General features: G+C 38.4%; 1 protein-coding gene across 2 annotated transcripts in view; it reads right to left on the reverse strand.

Annotated features, from left to right (window-relative positions):
• Window positions 1-3,803: 3,803 nt before the first annotated feature.
• Window positions 3,804-22,908, reverse strand: part of ITGB6 (integrin subunit beta 6) — an 84,673-nt gene continuing 65,568 nt past the window's right edge. Inside the window, exons 11-14 of one of the 2 annotated variants that reach the window (XM_004375417.1) lie at window positions 22,776-22,873; window positions 17,198-17,317; window positions 10,229-10,395; window positions 3,804-4,002 (exon numbers count right to left, since the gene is read on the reverse strand). In XM_004375417.1, the coding sequence (XP_004375474.1) occupies window positions 3,904-4,002; window positions 10,229-10,395; window positions 17,198-17,317; window positions 22,776-22,873 (484 nt within the window). In that variant the 3' untranslated portion in view covers window positions 3,804-3,903. The remainder of the gene's footprint in view (window positions 4,003-10,228; window positions 10,396-17,197; window positions 17,318-22,775; window positions 22,874-22,908) is intronic. The other variant, XM_004375416.1, reaches the window with a different exon arrangement.

Genomic DNA, 22,908 nt, shown 5'->3' on the forward strand with positions numbered 1-22,908 from the left:
GATAAGGGGGCAGGGAAACTAGAGTACTGGAAATAGAATAAACTGAACACAATTAAAGAGAATTCTGACACGTTGTGAAAAATGTAACTAATGTCATTGAACAATTTGTGTAGATATTGTCAAATGGGAACCTAACTTGCTGTGTAAACTTTCACCAGAAACACAATAAAATATTATCAACCCACTTGGCAGTTAATTTGGACTGTGCCACTGTGAGTGTAATTACTGAGCAATGATACTGGAAATTGCAATACTTTTTTCATGGGCACTTATAGCACCGTGTACACCAAATCATATTTTTGTTTTAATGACTCGGTTAAGAAAGCCAATTCAATTTTTAACAAACATTTATCTCCCCCCTCAAACTGATCTTTTTGATCTTTCTTAAATATGACAATATTGGCTTCTCAGGGCCTTTGTACTTGGTCACTTCCTTATGCAGGTCTCAGCTTAAAAGTTACAACTCTATGGAGGATACACCCCTCCCAGCTCCTTCTTCAGTCTTTTGTCCTGCTTTATGTTATGCATAGTTCTTACCACTGCTTTGATTAAAAAAAAAAAACCTGGAGCAAAGTTATGTTAATGCTAATGCTTTATTGGGAGGTGTGATTGGTGGAGGGTAGGGAGGGGAGAGAAAGTAGGGCAGATAGAAAACAAATACAAAGATGGTGCCTTACAGAAGCCATTTCGTCCCCAGAAAATATAGCTTGTTGCTCAATTCTGGTTCACCTGCTGGATCCTTCCCATCTCTGTCTCTCATTGATCCAAGTTCATTCCTTAGGACGCTAATGTCCTACATTTCCCTGTTGTGTTGTGTGGTCCCTCTGGACAGCAGTTGGGCACAGGAATTGCTGTGGCCTCCCCACCTCTAGAGAGTTAGGTGGAAGCTGGGAATTTATGGCCCAGGGGACTGTGCAAGTTGATGCTGGGGTGGCTTCAGTTTAGAAGCGGGGCAAGTGGCTTAAGCCTAGGGAGCAGTGGGGCCAAGTGGATCTGAGATGTACATAAACTGGCTCCAGTACCCTGATATGTGTATTTATCTATTATCTTCTGCTCCACTTGGGAGCACAGGGACTGCTTCTTTTGTTCTTTGCTGTATCCAAAATCATAAGAACAGTGTCTGGCATACAATAGCTACTCAATAAACGTTTGTTGAATGAATGAATGAATTTTTTGAGTCCCTACTATTGTCAGGGATTGTCACAGCGCTAGAAACGACAGACATTGTGACCATCTTGCAGTTGGAAAAATTAAGGAGAAATGTGACTTTCTTAGTACTAATTAAAATGGAAGTAGTTTCTAGATTTCCAGAATTCTGGCCTTATTCTACAAGAAACAGTGTATTTCAGGATATAAGTACCCTTGACTTGACATTCCGTGTCCTTTCTGAGAAAATGACTGTTTCTAAGCTAACTTGTTTTATGGGCATTTAGTTCTTGTGCTTACTTTTCCTGATTTATAAAATAAACATGGACCATGGAATCTACCAAATGGATGCCCCCAAAATTTGTAGTATTGACCCCGGAAGAACTTGACTTTACAAAACGTAGGCTAATGTCCAGACCTGATGATGTAGTATCATAACCATGCAGCAAATTACGGCCATTCCCTGCTTTGTCTCCGGCCTTCTGTGGCTGCCTCTTTCTGCTCTTCTCCTTGGCCACAGACTGAGACCAGCAGTCAGAGCAGGTCACAGAAGGATCCAGAAATCCAAGAAGAGGTTTTTGTGCCAGTAAATAAAAGGATGTATCATTCCTCTAGAGCTCATTGTTTAAATTACCATGTTTATTTATGTCAACACAAAATACAATAAAACAACTTACAAAAAACCATTTACTTCATGTAACATAACTCTTCAGTGAACAGAAGTACTACTGTTAATGTTTTGGCCTTTTCAAGGTCCAGCCTTGGGTCAAAACAGTATTCAGAGAAATAGCAGATTCTTCTCTACCTTCCCCAGTATGCACACAACGGAAACTTATATATTCTAAAATCCCATTCCAGTAATAATACCAAAATATGACAATAAGTCCGATGTAGAAGCGAATACTACTGCTGTGCCATCAGGATTGGAACTTGCATGTTGCCATAGGTTCTCCACAGACCCTGGGCTTCAATCAGGCATATAGTAGGTACATCATCCCTGCAAGTTTCTTAGGCGATTGGTTAGTAATTCTTCTAATATAGCAGTGTACTCCCCAAGTGTTTGATTTACCTGAGTTATTTAGGCACCAGAAAAAACAGGAAGTCTCTAAGTGATCAAATATGTAGAGATCTATGTGGTAGAAGAATTCAAGAAACTTAACATAGAATACTCTGTGACAATTCAATGGATAAATATGAAGCCTTCATTCCATAATGAATTATTCGTCTAGTAAAGGGCTTCACACTACAGTTTATTCAAAGGTAATAAACATTGAATGAACGTACAATACTTCACCTCTGTTCCAGTAGTCTAAACGCGATTTGTTTAGTGTCACTACATTTTTAAAGAATTGATATCTATCATTTAGCTAAATCTTTCCATCATTTCACTGACAAAAAAGGCACTCTTGTGCAGTGGAAAGAGGAACTAGCTTGGAGTTAGAAGATCTAGATTCTGGACCCTGTTCTTCTACTCACTCTCTGAGCCTTAGTTTCCTTATCTGTAAAATGGGGCTAACATTTTCCTGAACTCTATCACAACTATGAGGATCAAATGAGATGAAAGTGCTGTGTAAAGTAGTATTAACTATAAGAAATAATATAATTCTACAAAGTTCATCTCTTCAATCAATTTATGGCTCTCTAATTATCCATATATATTTTGCAAGTAAAATTTTACTTTTAAAGCAAATGTCTGAGACATAACCGCCATGTGCAGCTGAAATGTGCAGGTTGGGTTATGCAATGTGAAAAGAATGTATCTAGAAAAGCCTATTACTCATGAAGGACGTGTATACTCTTAATGTATTTCATTTGAAACTATTTAAAATTTTATTCCCTTTAACCTATGTTCCTTTTGTATTATTGGAGCTCTCTTTTAATAAAATATCAAATCATTTAAAGTAAAATATTTTTTTAAAAATCAAAGCCTTCATATGATGATTATAGATTTTAGATGATTGTAAAACTGAGTAAAATGGATTGAGAAATACAGGAGAAGTAGTAGTTTAAAAACTCAAGGTCAAGAGGGAAACAGAATGTAGAGGTTTACTTCTCGGGTAATTAAAAATAAACTAAATGATAGGCTTCTTATTTTTGTTTTATTCTGGTAACTTCCTAATTTATAAATTACTTCATCTGGAAAACAAATAAAAACTTGTTTGTGTACCCAATTTTTACATACATACAAATCCACCAAAATGATGAACACTTACTTTTCATTCTTACATTTGGAATAACTTTACAAGAATTGCTTCTCTCAGCTGAAATAAAATCACAATTTCATTTCTCATAGATTTTTAAAACTCTCTCTTCAGGAAAAGGCAGATTTACTAAAAGTTTAGCATTTTTTGGCAAGTGTGGGTATATAATGTGAGCGATGGACTTTGTGACTTTGCTGAGACAAAGACTTTGGGTAGCTGTATTCCTGAAATAAATGAGACTCTCATTTCAAACATTTTTCAAATGCAGACCAGGCCCCCATGAATCATTGTGATTTTTTTTGATGCATTAATATAACAGAGTTAATATTCCTCAAATGATTCCCAAAGTCACCCCTTTGCTAAGGATATTCCTGTTCTTGATTATTTTGAACCTGCCAACATAGTCTCTAACTTTCATACAGACAATGACTGATCTCCAAATGACCTATTATTATCTTAAACCAACCTCATTTTGAAGGAACAAAGCAAGAAAAATTAAATAGTGCATTAACATTTCATCTCAGTGAAACAGACTTTTTCTGTGCATAAAATAGTCCTACCCATCTGTGGAAAGGTCCAGCTTTTGCTTTTCCCTGTGTTTATAGGTTACATTTTTAAAGGTACTGGTGGAGCCTCTGTACAGTGGATTGGTTCCCTAAAAAAAAAAAAAAAGGTTCACATGAAAGTATGTACATTTTTATTATGTTATTTTAATTTTCTAAATAATTTCATTGTCTATTACAAATTAGAAAGGAAAGTCAAGCTCAATACTGGAAGCCATTTGACTAATTTTGATCAATTTGATATTTCACACTTTCAGCATTTTTAAATTTATACACCTTCATTTTATTTTGTAATATGCAGAACCATCCATATATGCATTCTAAAAATATCACTCATTTTGGAAATCCACAAATTTGTAGATAATAAAACAAGACTTTGTTGTTTTGTTCAATACTGCTTTACCAGTGCTGCCAACAGTAGCTAGTTCACAGTAGACAGTCAGTGTTTATTGAATGAATAGAACGAACACTGATAGGTGATCCAAAAGTGAAGTGGAAGGTGAAAAATAGAAAATGAGGAACCGGAAATTGGTAGAGGCCTGCAAAGATGAATGATACTGCCTTTAAGGAATGTGTGGTGAGAGGAATCAAACAAGGGTGCAAATAATCTTACTTTTAAAATAAGATCAAAACTCAGAAGGGAGAGCAACTAGCTGCTTAGGGGAATTAGGGAAAGATTCCTAGGACAGCTAACATTTGCTCTGGATAGTACAAAAACTAATTTGCTCATTAGAGAATAAAAGTGTGCAAAGCAGAGAGTTGCAAGAGACTGGTGTTGTAGGACACAGGGTTCAGGTAGGAGTGCAGGTCCCAAGGCAGGTTAGGCAAGATGGTTTTACCCTGGGTGCCGTGGGGAGGTTGTGTGCTACGGCCTTGATAGCTCAGCTGTGCTGTTTGGGCTGTAGATGTGTTTCCAGGTGGTGACAGCAGTGGTACTATCACCAGATGGACCACAAGGACCAAGCCTCTCTAGGCATTTGAAGAAACATGTAGCAGGATCACCTAATTTCTTCCTTTTGGTTTAGTTGTTTCCGGCAGGTGCAAGGTGTCTGGGTAAGGTGTAGCTCTTCCCTCCCACATCCCAAAGTTGAGACAGGTGCAAGGTGTCTGGGTAAAGTATAGCTCTTCCCTCCCACATCCCGAAGTTGACCACACAAGCTTTGCCATCAGACAACCTGGGTTCAAACCCCAGCTATACCACCTGCCCTTCTTAAGCAACTCTGAGGTCCCTGGGTGGCCCTCAACTTCTAAATGTTGGTGGTTCAAACTCATCCAGTGGTATGCAGAAGAAAGGCCTGGCAACCTGCTTCCATAAATATTACAGCCAAAAAAACCTCATGGTGCATTTCTAATCTGTAAAATACATGGTCACCATGAGTTGGAATTGACTCAACGGCAAAGGGGTTTTTTTTTTTTTAAAAGTAATTCTGAGCCTTGGTGTCCTCCTCTATAAAAGAGGGATTACAAAAGTGCCTACTTCATACATGAAGAAATATACTTTAGCAGTAAGTGCTCAGTAATGGTTGCCTTATTAGTTCTGATTTATGACTTTCTATTTGGAATTTCTTTAACTTTTAGGTCCTTTTTTTTCCCCCCAGCTGTTGAGTCATTTCTGACTCATGGAGACTCCATGTGTGTAAGAAGTAGAACTGTGCTCCATAGGGTTTTCAATGGCTGATGTTTTGGAAGTAGATGACCAGGCCTTTCTTCCAACATGCCTCTGGGTGGACTCAAACCTCCAACCTTACAGTTACCAGATGAGTACTTTAACCAGTTGCCCCACCCAGGGACTCCTTATGTCCCAGAGAGGGTCATAAAGATATTTTCTCCCAGGGCTTTGGTGCTCTTAAAGTTTCTAAGCCCATTTAAGAGTACAAGTCCGATAACCACCTCTGACCATCTAAATTACTAAATTTTATACTTTGGTCTTCCAATCACCATGGATTGTAGAGTTGGTAGCAATTTATATACCTGCATTTAAAGAAACATGATTGCGTTTGTTTTCCTGGTACATTCTTTCAGCTACCATAAGAATCACACCTGCACTCATTTCTGTGTTGGCCGGAACCATTGACCTGACCTCTGACTGAGTGACAAATTGCCTTTATTCATGTTCCCTTGGGGAGAGATGGTATCTCTGTAAAGAGGGTAAATGGCTGATGCTGGATAATGGATGAAGGAAGTCACCATATTGCTTCTGCTACTGAAATCAGCCTGGATAATTCTGAGGAAACTTTGGTCCTTATTTAGTCCAGCCGTTGAAGAACTCAGTTGAGCTTAATTTGGAGGGCGAAGAAGAGACTGATGTGGTCTTAACCCAAGGGCAATTAGTTGGAGAGGCCAGGAAATGTTTTGTAAACAAAAATCATGTATGGAATTCTATCTAGTTTTAGAGACTGGAAACTTACATTGGTTACAGAAGAAAAAGGGGCTCACCTGAAGAGGAAAGATGAGCAATATAGGGGGTACACATTGGTAATAATGGTGGAGCACTGTCCCGGAGGACGAGAGAACTTTAGTGAACAGAAGACACTCTGAAAAGAGTAAACAGGCTGTGAGCAAGGCCAGCTTAGGTCTGTGTTAAGGCCTGGGCACTTTTGTAGGCTTCACTCCATATCATGTCAAACACGTTAAAATGTACCCACATCCCACACTAGATATAATTTATATGCACTATAAAGGAGGGGACATGAGTTGCAATTAACTGAATAACAGTATTATTTTGTAGGCATTTAATTAAATATTTAATTTTGATTTTACAGTTTTGATTTTATATTTTGAAGGTCTAAAATATTTTGTGAGTCCCTTGCAAAGCTAGTTACAGGGCCTAGGCACTAAGGGGGTGGTGGTGGTGATGGATGAAGCAGATCCTGCAGGAGGGTAAGATAAACGTTTAAAGGTAGAGGAAGAGCAAGTGCATATTTCTGGGGGGTAATAGAATCTTTCCTATTCTTATGAAAGGAATACACAAGAGAATGAGCTCAAACTGGATTTTGTTGGTGGAAGTATGGAAATGTCCAGAACTGCCTCCTGAAGCACCATGCAGGTCATAACCTCCCTAAATAGAATTTCCAACTGAGACGCCAGCTAGGGTTTGCCTCCATTTTGGGTGGGTCTGCACCCAAACACTGGTTTTTCCCCCAACCTTCTGATCAATCACATACGGGTGACCAGGCTGATTACCCAGGAATCTGGGGTGCTACTTTAGGCTGTGGATTCTGCAAATCCAAGGGCACATTTTTAGAGCTTGAAAAAGTGGTAATGAGAAAGGTCTTTGCCATGACCCACAGCTCCCTTAATGATTGCCTAACTGCCAAATGCAGACCTGATTTGCTTAGCACAGTACAAAATCAATCCATGGCTGCAAGAAATGTCAGGCGGAACTTTTTTTTGCCTCTGGTTAATGACTTGTCGTTCTAGAAAAAATAATCCAATCAAAGATGAATTTAAATATCTTCCCTATGTGTTTTCATAAAGAATATGGATGGGGGGTTATTTTTAAAACTGTAATAAAAAGGTAACCTTTTATTTCTATGATGAAATGTTTCAGAAGGCAAAGACAAAGATCGTTCTAGCCTTGAGCACTGCTGTCCAATGAGGGGCGATGGGTCAGGAGACTCCTTTCCATCCCTGAAGTCTTCTGGGTTTTGAAGACCAGTCACATTCACTTATTGAAGAATGAATAGGGTTTAGATAAAAACTGAATTTAATTGAAGATCCCAAAATGGATGCACTGATCAACTTTCTTTTCCCCCAAGGAAGATACATTAGTGAAATTTGAATTGTTGGAATTAAAGCTCTTTTGCATCCAAGTGAATAATTATTACCCAGTCATTATCTAGTCAAGAACATCAAACATTTGTTATTCAAAGAAACTCAATTTAACAAGAGAATAATATTTTTCATTTATGCTTTTATCTGTTTAATGCATGTTTTTGTCCCATTTTAGATGAAGAAACAGCAAAAATTCCGCATATGAATTTCAGTCATGTTCTACATCCTAAGGGAGAACAATTCATGTTTTGGGGAAATTAACCGTTAATTAAAATGTTATTTTAAAGATATTAATCATTTGTCAGTACTTATGCCTTTGTATGAGCACATTAAAATGTGCTGGTTAGTAGATACACATCATATAATTGCTCAAATGCTTGTTTGCGGAACACCTGCTTATTGTTTCTAGGAGGGTCAATCAAAGGCTGTGCCTGGAAAAGCAGGCTGCAATTACAGTTTCGACCCTGCTATGCAGGAAGAGTCTGGGAAATCTCTTCACTTCTCTGAGCCTCAGTTTCCTTACCTTCAAAATGGGAATACCAAGACTACTTCAGAGGCCTAGTGGTTGTTAAACTAATTGCTGCCATTTTGTGTGTGTGTGTGTGTGTCTGTGCGTGTGTGCGCGCGCGCACGCACCGGATTAACCACATTCTTTTGTCTGGTTTCCCTTTTGACTATTGCCAGGCATTCCTTTGACAGTTGGAGAGAGTTAAAGATAACATCTGTGGCCATGGGGTCAGGTGAAGTTGACTATCTCACAACTTTGGCCTCATTAACATGATTGTCTAAGTTACCAAGCTAACCCTTTAGGCTACATTTTACATTGTTAGGGATGGATAAATTATATTCTCATTGCAAAGCCACAATTTACTTTCCTAAGAGATCTTGCTTAATTAGGAAAAATTAATACACACACACACACAAAAGAGGAAAACTGTATAATGAACCTCCATAGATTCATCACCCAAATTCAACAGTTACAAAGATTTTGCTACACTTGCTTCAACTATCTCTCCTTCCCTTTCTTTCTTTTGGCCAAAGTATTTTAAAGCCAACCATAGTCTTCATTTCCTTTCACTCCTATATGCATTCCTAAAAAATATGAGTGCATGAAACCATGATGTCATTATCATATCTAATTAAGTTAATCGTAATTCCTAGTCCATGCTAACATTTTCCCAATTGTCTCAAAAATGTAATTTTGCAGTTGGACTATTCAAGCAAGATCCATACACTGCATTTGCTTGTTGTATCTAAAGGCATTTTTAATGGGAAGATAAAGTAGGTAGAATTTTTCACTGTCCATTGTCCTGCACCATATATTATGATTAGTTTGAAATAACTACATAAAATATAAACATCCTTTATCAAGATAAATTTATCCAAAAGAGAAAATTCCATTTGCTTTAGGAATCAAAGATATCACTATAGACTTAGAGAAAAAAAAAGGGTTTCAGCATCAATTTATCTGGGCAGGTGAACTCAAAGGAGCACTGTATCTGTCCATATTTTTCCAATGATATCATCACTGTTTTTAGAATCAACAATGTAAGATAATTGCTATTAGATAGCTGGACACACCATTAGAGATAGAGAGATGAAATTAAAACCATGAAATTGCTTCTATGGGTCTCTAGAAATGTAATTATCTCTCCGGTGGAAAAGAAACACAGAAAATTGGAGTCCTGTTCTATGTTTGCCTACTGTGAAGAGGAGACACTTAAATTATATTTATGGAGTACTTATATATGAAGGTATACCAACCTTCAAATACATGTGGCTGTTTTAAAACTTATGTTATTCAGAAAAACTAACTGGATGATATATAAAATGTCTTTTTAAGTTTTCTTTGTAACCTATTATGAGTAAGGAGTATTTCCAAGGAAATTGGCATGAACTGTCCTAAAACTCATGAACGTTATTCCATTAGCTGTAACATAACTGGTTTATAGAAATGTTTAGATACAGCACCTGTACTTTATCAAATGGGGCCTGAGGGGTCATCCTGGTGGTGAGGAAGTCCTGATAAAATATGTTCCCTTGATGTCCCTATGGAGCTAAATCATGTGTTTCATGAGACTCGCCAACAGTTACTGTTGAGTCGATTTTGACTCATGGTGACTTCATGTGTTGCAGGGTAGAACTGCACTCCATGGGGTTTTAATGCTTTTGGAAGCAGATTGCCAGGTGTTTCCTCTGAGATGCCTCTAGGTGGGTTCAAACTGCCAACCTGTAGGTTAGTAATTGAGCGTTTAACTGTTTGCGTCACCCAGACACTCCATGAGATTCTCCAGAGGGGTGTAAAGCCCCACTGCACTGAGAGACAAATGTATGTTATGAGAGTCATCTGGGTCCCCAATAATAGACAGAGGTACCTTTGCCCCAAAGCAGAAAAGAAGTCAAAGCTGTTAGGACATGGTGAGTGAAGTAGAGGAAGAACTGAACATTCTAACTCCCTTTTAGAACAGAAGAAAGTTGAGCCCCCAATCTCTTCCACAAGCCCATTCCCCCTAGACCAACAGGGGCCCCTAAGTGTTCACATACTGTTTGCCATTTGGCCTTCGATCGTTCTGCCTCAAATTTGGCGACTTCTTTACGATCATGAAATGACACCAGCAGCTTCCAAATGCACAGTAGGACAACCCCAATGAGTAGAATAGCCAGTGAAACGCCCAACATGATCATGGGGATGTTTGGAGGTTTTGGACAATCTGTGGAAATGAAGGAAATTACGTTTAGAAGGCGGTACAATTAGTATTTTGACATAGGGAAAATATTTCTCTTTAAATTTTTCATTCGTACCTTTTGTTCGGTAGAGAGGACAATATTGACACCTTTTTGTTTTGCTGAAATGAATGACTTATGAAAGATATCCTTGTTGTTAGTTGTGGTCCAGTCGATTCTGACTCAAGATGACTCCATATATGCAGAGTAGAACTGCTCCATGGGGTTTTCAAGGCTTGATCTTTCAAAAGCAGATGGCCAGGCCTGCGTCTTATGTGCCTCTGGGTGGGTTTGAACTGCCAGTCTTTTGGCTAGTAGTAGGGCGCTTAACCATTTAAGCCACCCAGGGCTCTAATATCCCTACGTTTCTTCAAAGTAGAACAAAAGATAAAGGAAGAGTTTAGTTGTGCAAAATAAATGCATATATACTTGATGGCTGACTCAGAAATGATTTAGAATCCAAGAATAACAATTAATGCACATGGGATGAGTAAAGAACCATAAAAAAGACTATAGTTTAACCATGAAAGATAGTCTCTTTCAGATACATGACAAAGTAGAAATGGAATGTGTGTCTGTAATTAGTTTTTTCACAGATTTTCTGGAATCATGAGCAATGTAGGATATTATATTAAAAATTAATTAAAAGTTACCCCTGAACAGATTACATTTGTTTGTTTCACTTACTTTTATAGACAGAAGACAATCATGACTTTTAAATATTATTTATTTACCCCTAATGCAGTGCTCTGTTGTTGTTAGGTGCCCTCGAGTTCGTTTTGACTTATAGGAACCCCATGTGACAGCCTCACAGGGTTTTCTTGGCTGTAATCTTTATGGAAGCAGATTGCCAGGTCTTTCTCCCGCAGAGTCATGTTGATGAGTTTGAATCACCAATTTTTCAGTTAGCAGCCAAGCTCTAGTGTCCTGGAAATTTCCTGGACAGTACTCAGCATTCAATTCCCATCTGAGTTACAGTTACTGAATTCCATCAAATCCCTTGATCTCTCTGAGTCCTAAGACCCTCATTTATAAAACAAAGTTATGGGACTGCAGTGTTCCCTTAGCTTCTCCAATGATAAGAAGAAGCTGAGGTGCTTATGCTTATCAAATCACTGCTTCCTATACCCCTTCCCTGGACATTCTGATTCAATGGGTGTTGGATAGGGCCACAGATTTTTTAGTCTTAAAGGTATCCCAGGTGATTCTTATCTTCAGAAAAGTTTGAGAAATTAGATGTTCTCTATGGTCCTTTCAACATTCTATAAAATGTTATTTTGACTCTATTGATGGTATTAATATAATTTTGCAATTATACAGAGCCTTCCCTCATTGACAGCAGAATGACTAATAACCTTGCAATATGCCTAGGAGATGATACATTTCTTAACGAAAGATTATAATTAAGCTCTCCTCTTACACACACAAAAAATCCACGTAAAAATCATCACTAAATATCTGCATCTCTCTGCAAGAAACGAGGCAAAATCCATGGTATCTGGGGAGAAAATGAATCATGCTTAGTTTATCCTAATTCTTACTGCTTTTAGATATTTAATAAGGAGAGTTATACACATAGGAATAATGCTGCTTTCAAGGCAAGGATCAAAGGCCAATCTGAATGTGAGCAGGACTAATGACCCCCTAACAGCATTATGCCTCGCCTCACACACTTTTATTCTTTGGCCAAAGAGCCATGTAAGGAGATTATGCAGAAATAAGTAAAGAAGCTAATGAAATAGCTACTGTAGGTATGAAGATCTAAAGACTGTAGTCTGGCATAGCAAATGAACCATGGCTGCCTCTAATAGGTTAGCAGCACTCCTGCGAAGAAAGCAGCAAGCTCGTGTCGATGGGAATATGTACTGGCCCCATCTTTGACTGAGAGATGTCTAGGGTGGGGCAGAGCACGTTCCTGCTCAAAGCAAGATGAAGCTTGCCAAGACCTTGTAGTCAGAATGTGAATCAAGGGGGCTCTCCAGTAGGGAATAAAAGCAGAACAAGTGATGGTCTGGCAGAGATAATTATTTTCAGAGCTTAAAGTCATTGGGAATCATATATTTTTCAAGAAAAGATTTTAGCTCAGAAATACCAGAGCATGTATTAGAGAATAGAAATTTTCACTTTTCATACTCTGCTTGGTATTTCTTTAGATGCTCAGACTGAAGATGTATTTCTAGGTGGGAGAAAAGGACTGTTTTCATCACTGCGTGCAGTGTTGCTTACTGAGTCCGGGTCAGTGCTACACCTAATTTTAGGTCCTGGGTATCAGAGTCCCTGGGTGGTGCAAATGGTTAATGTGCTCGGCTGCTAACCAAAAGGTTGGAGGTTGGAGCCCGCCCAAAGGAGCCTCAGAAGAAAGGCATGGCGGTCTATTTCTGAAAGAAAATCAGTCATTGAAAACCCTATGAAGCACAGTTCTTCCCTAATATACATGGGGTTGCCATGAATTAGAATTGATTTGATGGCAACTGAAAGAAAGAAGAGTATCAGACACTGCATTGTCCAATCTGGCAGCACTAACCCCAGGTGGCTATTAAGCACTTGAAATGTGACTTTTCGAATTAGGTTTGTAAAATACTCATCAATTTTGAAGACTTAATATGAAAAAACTTGTAAAATAGCTCATTGATAATCATTTATATTTATTACAAGCTGAAATGACAATATTTTGGACATAATGGGTAGAATAAAATGTATTATTAAAATTGGTTTTATTTTTTAACATGATTACTAGAAAATTTAAAATTACATATGTGGTTTGCTTAATACTTCTATTGAACAGTGCTGATCTAACATACTGTTGAGATTCAGATATTTATTATGATTGTACAGCCAGTGGGAGGCAGTATAGCACAGTGGTTAAGAAAATGGGCTACAAGCCAGACTGCCTGAGCTTCCGACCAACTCTGGCACTTAATTGCTACAAGACCTAGAAAATTATTTAACCTCTCTATGCCTCAGTTAAGGAGCCCTGGTGGCTCAATGGCTCAGCACTCAGCTGCTAACCCAAAGGTTGGTGATTCAAACCCACCAGCAGCTCTGTGGGCCAGAAGACCTGGCAGTCTGCTCCCATACAGATTACAGCCTAGGAAACCCTATGGGGCAGTTCTGCTCTGTCCTACAGGGTCGCTATGAGTTGAAATCAACTCAATGGCACACAACAACAACATGCCTCAGTTAATCTACCTGTGAAACAGAAATAATAGCAGTATCTGCTTTATATGGTTGTTGAAGGTATTAAACAAATTAATATATGTAAAACATATAGAACAATACATGGCATATGCTATTAGTAAGGACTCAACAAATGAGAACTGCTATTCTTATATTACTATTACTACAGTAAATATACCCTTTCCCCTTTTCTACCCTCAAGACCTCAAGTACCTGCAACCTCCAAGTTGGAGCCCATGGTGTGACATCCACACACTGCTTGTGGCCTCCTGGCCAGGAAGGTTCCCCAGCTATCATTCCTTGATTCTCATTGCAGCTCTAATTCTCTGAAAGTCCCTCTAGATATAAGAGAGATGAGCGAAGCTCTAAGTCCACAAGTGCCCTGGTGGTGACTCTGCATGGTTCCCTTTTAGTTTTCCTGGAGGACCCTGGGGATCATTAACCGCCCCCTCGCTCTCCCCATTTCTCATTTTGCCTCTTTTCAACCCTTGTTTCCAACTGGTCACCTTGGGATTCTCTGGTCTTAAAGCTGTGAGAGGGGAAGGCTATAGACTCCTGGGGGACAAGTCCAGGCTTACTCAGGAATGTTAACTTTTGTTGGAAAAGAAGCATCCTTGTATCTATCAGGTGACTCCTATTAAACCTCAGGGAGGTGATTTCCTAAGACAAAGCATAAAAAATAAAAATAAAAATAAAAATAACCTGTTGCCGATGAGTTAATTCTGATTAATAGAGACCCTATTAGAATAGAACAGAACTGCACCATAGTTTTCAAGCAGTGGCTGGTGGACTCGAACTACCCCGACCTTTTTGTTAGTAGCCAAGCTCTTAACCACTGTGCCACCAGGGCTCCAAGACAAAAGCATAAGGATAATAAAAAAGATGTCAGGGCATCTGAGTGTGCTCTGAAAGACTGCATGTTGATGTGCCACTAATACTGTGTGGAAGAACAAAAACAACAGCTCAGTAATGAAGCGGCATTTACCAAAGGCAGGCATGCTTCATCGTGGAAAAATATCAAACCAGCAAGTTTGTTTTTGTTGTTTGAAACAAGTTTTTCCAATAAAATCAATATTATAAGGAACAGCTTTGATTTCAAGGTAACTTGCTAAAGCCACTATCAGTCACAAACAGGGGGTAGAGTTGAAGAATTTGACTTTATAAAGCAGATAACGAGGAGGTCTTTTTTGTATTATAAGAGATTGTTCCTTGTACAGCAGAGTCACCTTATGTTTCCTTAGTAATGCATTTTTCTATGCATTTCAAAGAAGTCCATTTACATGAGAATTTTCAAGAGCAAGTCTCCAGGTGCACTCTGCCCACCTAAGCTTCAAGGCCACATTCACAGTCATCCTTGAGTTTTTTGTATTGTGCTGACCTCTACCTCTCCCTGGCCCTCGGCTCTGCAATGTGATATTTAAAAAGCAAAGAGGTCACTTTGAGGACTAAGGTGCGCCTGATTCAAGCCATGGTATTTTCAATCGCCTCATACACATGTGAAAGCTGGACAATGAATAAGGTAGACCAAAGAAGAATTGGTGCATTTAAATTATGGTGTTGGCAAAGAATATTGAATATACCCAGGACTGCCAGAAGAAGGAACAAATCTGTCTTGGAAGAAGTACAGCCAGAATGTTCCACAGAAGCGAGGATAGCAAGACTTCGTCTCATGTACTTTGGACATGTTAACAGGAGGGACCAGTCCCTGGAGAAGGACATCATGCTTGGTAAAGTAGAAGGTCGGTGAAAAAGAAGAAGACCGTCAACGAGATGGATCGACACAGTGTCTGCAACAATGGGCTCAAACACAGCAATGATTGTGAGGACCGTGCAGGACTGGACAGTGTTTTGTTTTGTTCTGCACGGGGTTGCTATGAGTCCGAATCGACTTGAAGGCACCTAATAACAACAAGTTTTCTTCGTTGGTTTATAATGTCTTTTTGGTTACCTTAGTATTGCTTTGGTTTTCACATTCCTTGTATTTTACACTCATAAGAGTTATCAATTTGATACCCTTGGTTTCAAATTCAGGACCCAATATTTTGTCAGCACATTGATACTCAAGCACACACACCAAAACACACCTGTCTAAGACACCTGCCTTACTGCTATTGTCTAGGACAGAATTTAGGCTCTAAGCTTTTGGGGGAAGTAGAAGTTTACTGACAAGATCGGCTGAGGTCTGATTTAATGCAGCTGTCATTTTTCCGGGAAAAGTTTAAACCAAAAAAAAAAAAAACAAAAACAAAACCTGGTGCCATCGAGTCGATTCTGACTCACAGCGACCCTATAGTACAGAGTAGAACTGCCCCACAGAGTTTCCGAGGAGTGCCTGGTAGATTCAAACTGCCAACCTTTATGGCTAACAGCCATAGCACTTAACCATTACGCCACCAGGGTTTCCAGAAAAGGTTTAAAGGACACATCATTTAAGGGGCAGAAAAGGTGAGGCAACTGTATCTGAGAAAGCAGCCAAAGCTGTTAGGGCAGAGATGCTCAAACAGGGGTCTTGAGACCATCTGTATCAGAGTCACTTGGGGTAGTTCTTTAAAATGCAGAGTCTAGACCACACATCGGGTCTACGGACTTAGAATGTAGGCATTTTTTTTTTAAAAAAACAAGCTCCCCAGGTGAGTGTGATGGCAACTAAAATTTGAGAACTTCTAAATAAAAGCGTCTTCGCCACTATTTTCTTCCCCGCCCAATATAAACTTATCTCTCCTCTTCCCTGAATAAGAGATTGATTTTTATTTGAGGACTTCCTGAGTCCCAAGCAGACTCCATGAGGTGGCATGGATGAAAATTTGCAGAGGCAATCGGCTCTTTGACATCCTTTATAGATCACATCCTTCCTCACTTGCTGATCAATGTCTTTTCTGATTCAGCATCACCACGTAATAACCTATCACTGTAGGTTATACACTGCCACGTTTTACATGCATTATTCCACTTAATCCTTCAGTCAACTCCTAGTAGAAAGTATTGTTTTCCCTGTTTAACAGACGAAGAAATAGAGACTCCAGGAGGCAAGTGTCTTCCAAAATGTCAAATAGCTATTAAATGGTGAAGTAGGATTTGAACTAGGTCTGCCTGATTCAAAACTTATTCTCTTTAACTGCTGTGCTTCTCCTTGACAGCCTTTCCTAAAGATAGTCCCTTTACTTGCATTTCATTTAATCAGGTCACCTTTCTACAATTCATCAGCCAAGATGAATTGATGGGAGATGATGATTGGTGCAAACACAACGCATCTTGTTATCTGATCTTATTTAGAGACACTGGAAAATATCAAACCTTTTAACAGGTGGAGCCCTGGTGGTGTACTGGTTAAGAGTTCAGCTGCAAACCAAAAGGTTGGCAGTTCAGATCCACCAGCTGTTCCTTGGAAACCCTATGGAGCAGTTCTACCCTGTCCTGTAGGGTTGCTATGAGTTGGAATTGACCTGACAGCAATGGTTTTTTTTTCCTTTTCAGTGCTTGAGAAAGTAGAGGTACTCCATCAAAAATCTGGAAATGTTTTCCTTGGCAAGCTACACAAAGTGCCTTTCCGATTGTTTTCTCCTCTCCTGTGTAGTATCACTTTCCATTGACAGTGGAAAATAAACCACCCACCTTTCTCGTTGATGCTGTGAATGATGGTTTTCCCCTCGTTATCTGTAGTTATTAGGAATGTAATGAGACATTCATTTTCTCCTTGCAGAGAGCAGGAAACAGCACTATCCTTTGAGAAATCTGCAGATAAAGGAGTCATTCACTAGGTTAAATGAGATTCCAACAGAGATTATTTTTTAAAGCAAAGTTGTATTGCGTGTTAATATGCATATGGGGATTTTCAACATTGCAGAATAGGATTAGAAAAGGCATAGGATGTTTCCCACAAAGTGAGGTTTTAGTTTTTACTCATGTTCCAGAAGAACAGTTCCAGGTGTGGTCAATCAGGACTGACCATCAAATGCACCTATCAAACTGATGGGGGCAGGATTTCAAGAGTGAAAGTACTTTAAGGCAGGTCCCAGCAGCTGCCTCGGGAATACAATAGTCCTGATTATGGTAGGGGAGTGGGGGCTATACGTTCTACTCTGAGAACATCTGGGAGGACGCCTAGATTACATTTCAGAAAGAGACTACAAAGTCCAAGCTGACACTAATACTCTTAAAGGGGTCTTTTCTACAATGGCATAGTCAAGATTGCTGGTCATGTATTGTCACAAAGGTAAATATAAATTATTATCAGGAAACTGATATTAAACTGTTATGTGGCTCAGTGACCACAGAATAAAAATAAAGCTCAGATTACTATGAACTCAGGAGGAGAGTTTGCCCACCATTCATTATAGTCCTTTTCATAAATTTGCAAAAACATCATCCAATTTTCCTCAAATCTTTTCCAAACAGAAACATTTTCTTGTTGAGTTTATTCAAGAGGCAAAAACTGAATGTCACGACAGAAAGTAGAAATAAAGTAACATTGTCAATCTGAACTATTAGGACTATTTATCAGAAATTCTAGTGGTTCAGCTCCTATGCCAAAATCACGTAGCATTTTCCTAATTTAAAAAATCTTAACAGTTCTCCTAATTTCTAAGTTGAAGACTTTTTAATGTAACGATACTGTTACATACTGTTTTTCAGAAATCTGTAACTAGAATGATCATTTGTTCTTAACCTGAAATTTTAAGACATATGGTCCAACATGAGCATGTTATGGTGCAATGGGGTCAGAATATTCAAACTAGGACTGTCCCATATAAACTTGGACATACACTTGCTACATCTACAACCTCTCTAATTAGCTTAAGAATAAAGAAGATTGTAATAAAACAGAGTTTTCATGTGTTTCTCTGATTCTAATGAAGAAAAATTAAATAACAGGCTACTTTTGGTACAAAAATACCATGGCCATAGAAAGAAATATTAAGTTGTATTTGCATTTAATATATAAGATTAAATTGCATTTAATATATAAAGCTTATGACAGTCTGTGAGATGTTTTGTATTATCTATGAAAAAAGGGACTAGTAAAACATTGAGCAGTATAAATAAGATTTATGATGAAAGTTTTAAATTATCCAACTATTTTTGAGCCTATTAACCAAAAAAAAAAAAAAAAATCAGTTTCTGTGGAGTCGATTCCCACCCCCACGTGTTTAAGAGTGGAGCTTCATTCCGTAGGGTTTTCAATGGAACCTTTCAGAAGATCTTTCAGAAGTAGATAGCCAGGTCTTTCTTCTGGGTGACCCCATTAGAGGTATCTATTTACACAGGAATGTTTGGAATTCTAGTTAGAAATCATTCTCATTTGGTCATTCCCAAATGTTTATGATCATCTAATTGACCTGGGAGTCAATACACAGATTCTGGGGATTCTCCCCTGGGTATTCTGATTTGAGAGGTCAGTGGTATGCAGAGGAACTCATGCTTTTAATAGTTGCTTAATAAGTATTTTTATAAGGTGATTCTGATTAAGAGGTTTGGGAACCTCTGGAAAACACCTGATTTTTGCATTACTTGAAATTTGTATTATTTCATATGTTCGATAGCAATAACACTACATATATAACTCATACTTTGGGTCATTTTTAGATGGACTTCACGACATCCCCTCCTGCCCCACTGTTCCAGTTAACTACGATTCACGAATTTCTTGGGAATATGCTTTTTCTTGTTGGAGTGTTTTTCTTCCCTCTGTCTCCATGACAGAGCTGGTGGTGCACACCCACTCTGTTCCTCTCGAATGTTCTTAATGGAACATTTGACTCTCAGGTAGAAAATACGTGGACTGCTTATAATACTCCTTTCAGATGTAATATTAATCCTGCTTTTTTATTTTCTCTTAAGTAGCTGCACTGAAGCAGAAGGAGGCTTAATTACTTGGCCGAGATTATTTAAGTTTTAATGGAACTGCTAATATGACCTTTGAGTCATGACTCCTATCTTGCTTTAATTACTTCACCACTCCTTTTCATTAATGTTACAACTCTAGATGTAGCCTGTTTTGTAGTGTTTGGGTATTGAAATGGTATTATTGAATGTGCAGTGAAAGGGTCCAGCTTGGGCTGCAGATTTGCATAATTAGCTACTAAGTTTTTCTTTCGTTGTTTGTAAAAAAATGGACCATTCTTTCTTACCCACGGTTGTGACTGCCAGCAGTGCTGTTCTAGAATAATACATTGAAAATAAGATCTCAGGCGTTCCATGAAATCATACTTAGAGAAGGAAGAAATGTGAGAATAGGGGTGAGGTGGCTGGGGTCTAGGAAGGTCTGGAGACGATGTGGAAAACAGAAACCTTCTGTGCCATTGCATCAAGATAATCATGTATTTGAGACCTCAGCTCTGGGGCCGAGTCAGCAGTTCTCAAAGAAAACAGTTTCTCAAGAAAAAAAAACAATAATTCTGGGGTCAGATAAATTTGGGAATCCCTTCTAATTCTTCCCCTTGCCTTTCTTGAAGATTCACAGTATACATTTAATTTAACGTGCATAACAACTTTCAGAAGTTCTGTAAAGAAAAAACAAACCCTCACTTTCCCATTTCCAAAATTCATATGACAATGGGTTTTTTTTTCCTTTCACGTTTAGCACTTTAAGAACTAGTGTTCCACAGGACACATTTTGAGTAACTATGCTCTGAGTCCATGAATTGAATTAAAAACATGTCTTTTTTAGTAAAATAGAATGAATAAGGTTAAACCACATGCCATCAGATGTGCCACACAAGACACCACAGCTCAACTGAGGAACAATTATACAGATTATAAAGTTATGATTATTGAACTATTTTACTCTCCATGTCTTTGTGGAAAGGTGAGATGCTAAAAGACCCTCTGAAAGAGCAAATATGTTGTGATAATTTCAAGGTGATGTGATCAATAACATAACTGGGCAAGTAACTTCAAAATAGAATTTATAAAAAGACTCATTAGAAAAATGACTTTTAATTCATAGGCTGACAAATATATTTTTATCTCTAATTCAACCAGATTAGTAATTTAAATAGTATTAGTAATCTAGTTATTATTTTCAATTTCGAGATAAAAATAGTTGTATCCTCCTATTTTGAAAATGATTTAGTCAATTACATAAAAGAATAATGTAAACATTTTAAATGCCACTTGAGACCTAGTCTCTCCTTTGAAATTCAAGTATTTAAGATATTGTACTCAGAAAATTGTGTACTTAAACACAGTAAGCTCCCTCTCTCATGGCATCATAATTTACATGTTCCAAAAAAGGATTTAGGCCTTTTTTCCCGCAGCCCATTAGATGTCCCATGTTTCTAGTGAGTTGAATTCTGATAATTTGCAGGCATTTTCTGCATTTTTACTCATTTCTTAGAAATGCCTGGTAAACACCCCAACTGTTTGCTATGCATTGAACTCAGAGAGTATGGCAAGACTTGTATTAGTTACTAATGTGGACAGACCACAAATGCCACCTTACTTAGTGCTTTTAATACATCTTACCTTCAGTCTTAGTGTAAGTTACACACCATCTTGTCCAATTTACTGCCATTTGGCATATTTACTGTGAGCAGCAGAAAAGCATAGACGGGGGGTTTTATGAGCAGTAACCATGCCCCTCCAATAGGATTATTCAACTGTGCACAGTCAGAAATCTCAATTCTGAAACAATGTAAATAATTTTCAAAACAATATAAATGTCACTAACTTATTCCATTTTGGAAATGGATTAATTTCTGTGTTCTAATTCTGTCTATCTAAGATACATATCCTAGAGCGTCATAAATTACTGTCTTGATTATTTCAGTTCGCCTGAGAGATATCTTGGTTGCGTCTCTAATGCCTGCCAAGCAGCAGTTCTACCGGAGCAGCATGATGATGCAGGGAGTTTGTGATTAGAGAAAAACATCCCCCAGATGGTCCCTTCACGAAGAGCCAGTCATCGTCTTTGTTTTAAAGTTCACAAGTTATTTTTTAAATGGCCTTTCCAGCTAAAATACAATCTATTTTAATATCTGAGATGACATTTTACCATTAGAAAGAATCAGATTTTAAGTAATTAAGTTTAAAATGACAGATAAAAGCAGGAGCAGAGTTTGCTTAGCAATTAAAGATAACATGCCCTTCTTGTATTTTGGGGGTGGGACAACAAGGAGGTGAGGATGATCATGAAATGCTCTGTGTTTGGAAGGTTGGGAGTAAAAAATGTGTGGAAGGATGGGAGGGAAAATGGCTGCTAGCTGCTGAACTGCTAGCTGCAGAAACTGCCCAGTATCTGATATATATATATAGAGAGAGAGATTTATATCTATCTGTCTATGTTTTTTGGTCGTATCTTGAAATAAGGTATCATGGATTGAATTACGTCCCCCCAGAAAATGTGTGTATCAATTTGGCTAGACCATGATTCCCAGTATTCTGTGGTTGTCCTCCATTTTGTGATTGTAATTTTACATTAAAGAGGATTAGGGTGGGATCGTAACACCACCCTTAGCCAGGTCACATCCCTGATCCAATGTAAAAGGAGTTTCCCTGGGGTGTGGCCTGCACCACTTTTTATCTCTCGAGAGGTAAAAGGAAAGGGAAGCAAGCAGAGAGTTGGGGACCTCATACCTTCAAGAAAGCAGTACTGAGAGCAGAGTGTGTCCTTTGGACCCAGGGTCCCTGCACGGAGAAGCTCCTAGTCCGGTGGAGCATTGATGAGAAGGCCAACAGAGAGAGAAAGCCTTCCCCTGGAGCTGACGCCCTGAATTTGGACTTCTAGCCTACTAGACCGTGAGAAAATAAATTTCTCTTTGTTAAAGCTATCTACCTGTGGTATTCCTGTTAGAGCAGTACTAGAAGACTAAGACATAAGGCAATCAGATGACAGAGTATGATTTCAAGTTTAAGGCTTAACATTTAGCTATTTCTTCAACTTTCTTCCTTTGTAGCTCAAAAAATTCAGTATTCTGGAGTTCTCTACAATTGCATTTGTTAAGCAGAGGTGAACTTGGCAACAGAGCTGAAGTCAGATTGAATAACCATGACTTTAAATTGTACTCCAAAGCATCGAGTGTTAGCCTCATGAAATTCACTCTTAATAACTACCGTGAGTAAGCTAAAGCCCTGTTACAAACTAGGTCAAGCTATTGAAAAGCCCTTAATTCCCAGAGTTTTTTGTTTTTTTTTTTTTTCCCTCTCAAGAACTATGTAAAATAAATGAAAGCAATTTAAGACAAGTAGAAACCTTCTCCTTCACTGATGGTCACACCAGCTAGTTTGCATTTGTCAACACATTCTTCTTGGGACTGGCCATCTGCAGACAAGTGGCATTCAATACAGCTCCTGTGAACATTATTCAACAGAGTTTATCAGTTCAT

This window comes from Trichechus manatus, unplaced genomic scaffold (assembly GCF_000243295.1).
Source record: "Trichechus manatus latirostris isolate Lorelei unplaced genomic scaffold, TriManLat1.0 scaffold00036, whole genome shotgun sequence".
NCBI classification, from domain to species: domain Eukaryota; kingdom Metazoa; phylum Chordata; class Mammalia; order Sirenia; family Trichechidae; genus Trichechus; species Trichechus manatus.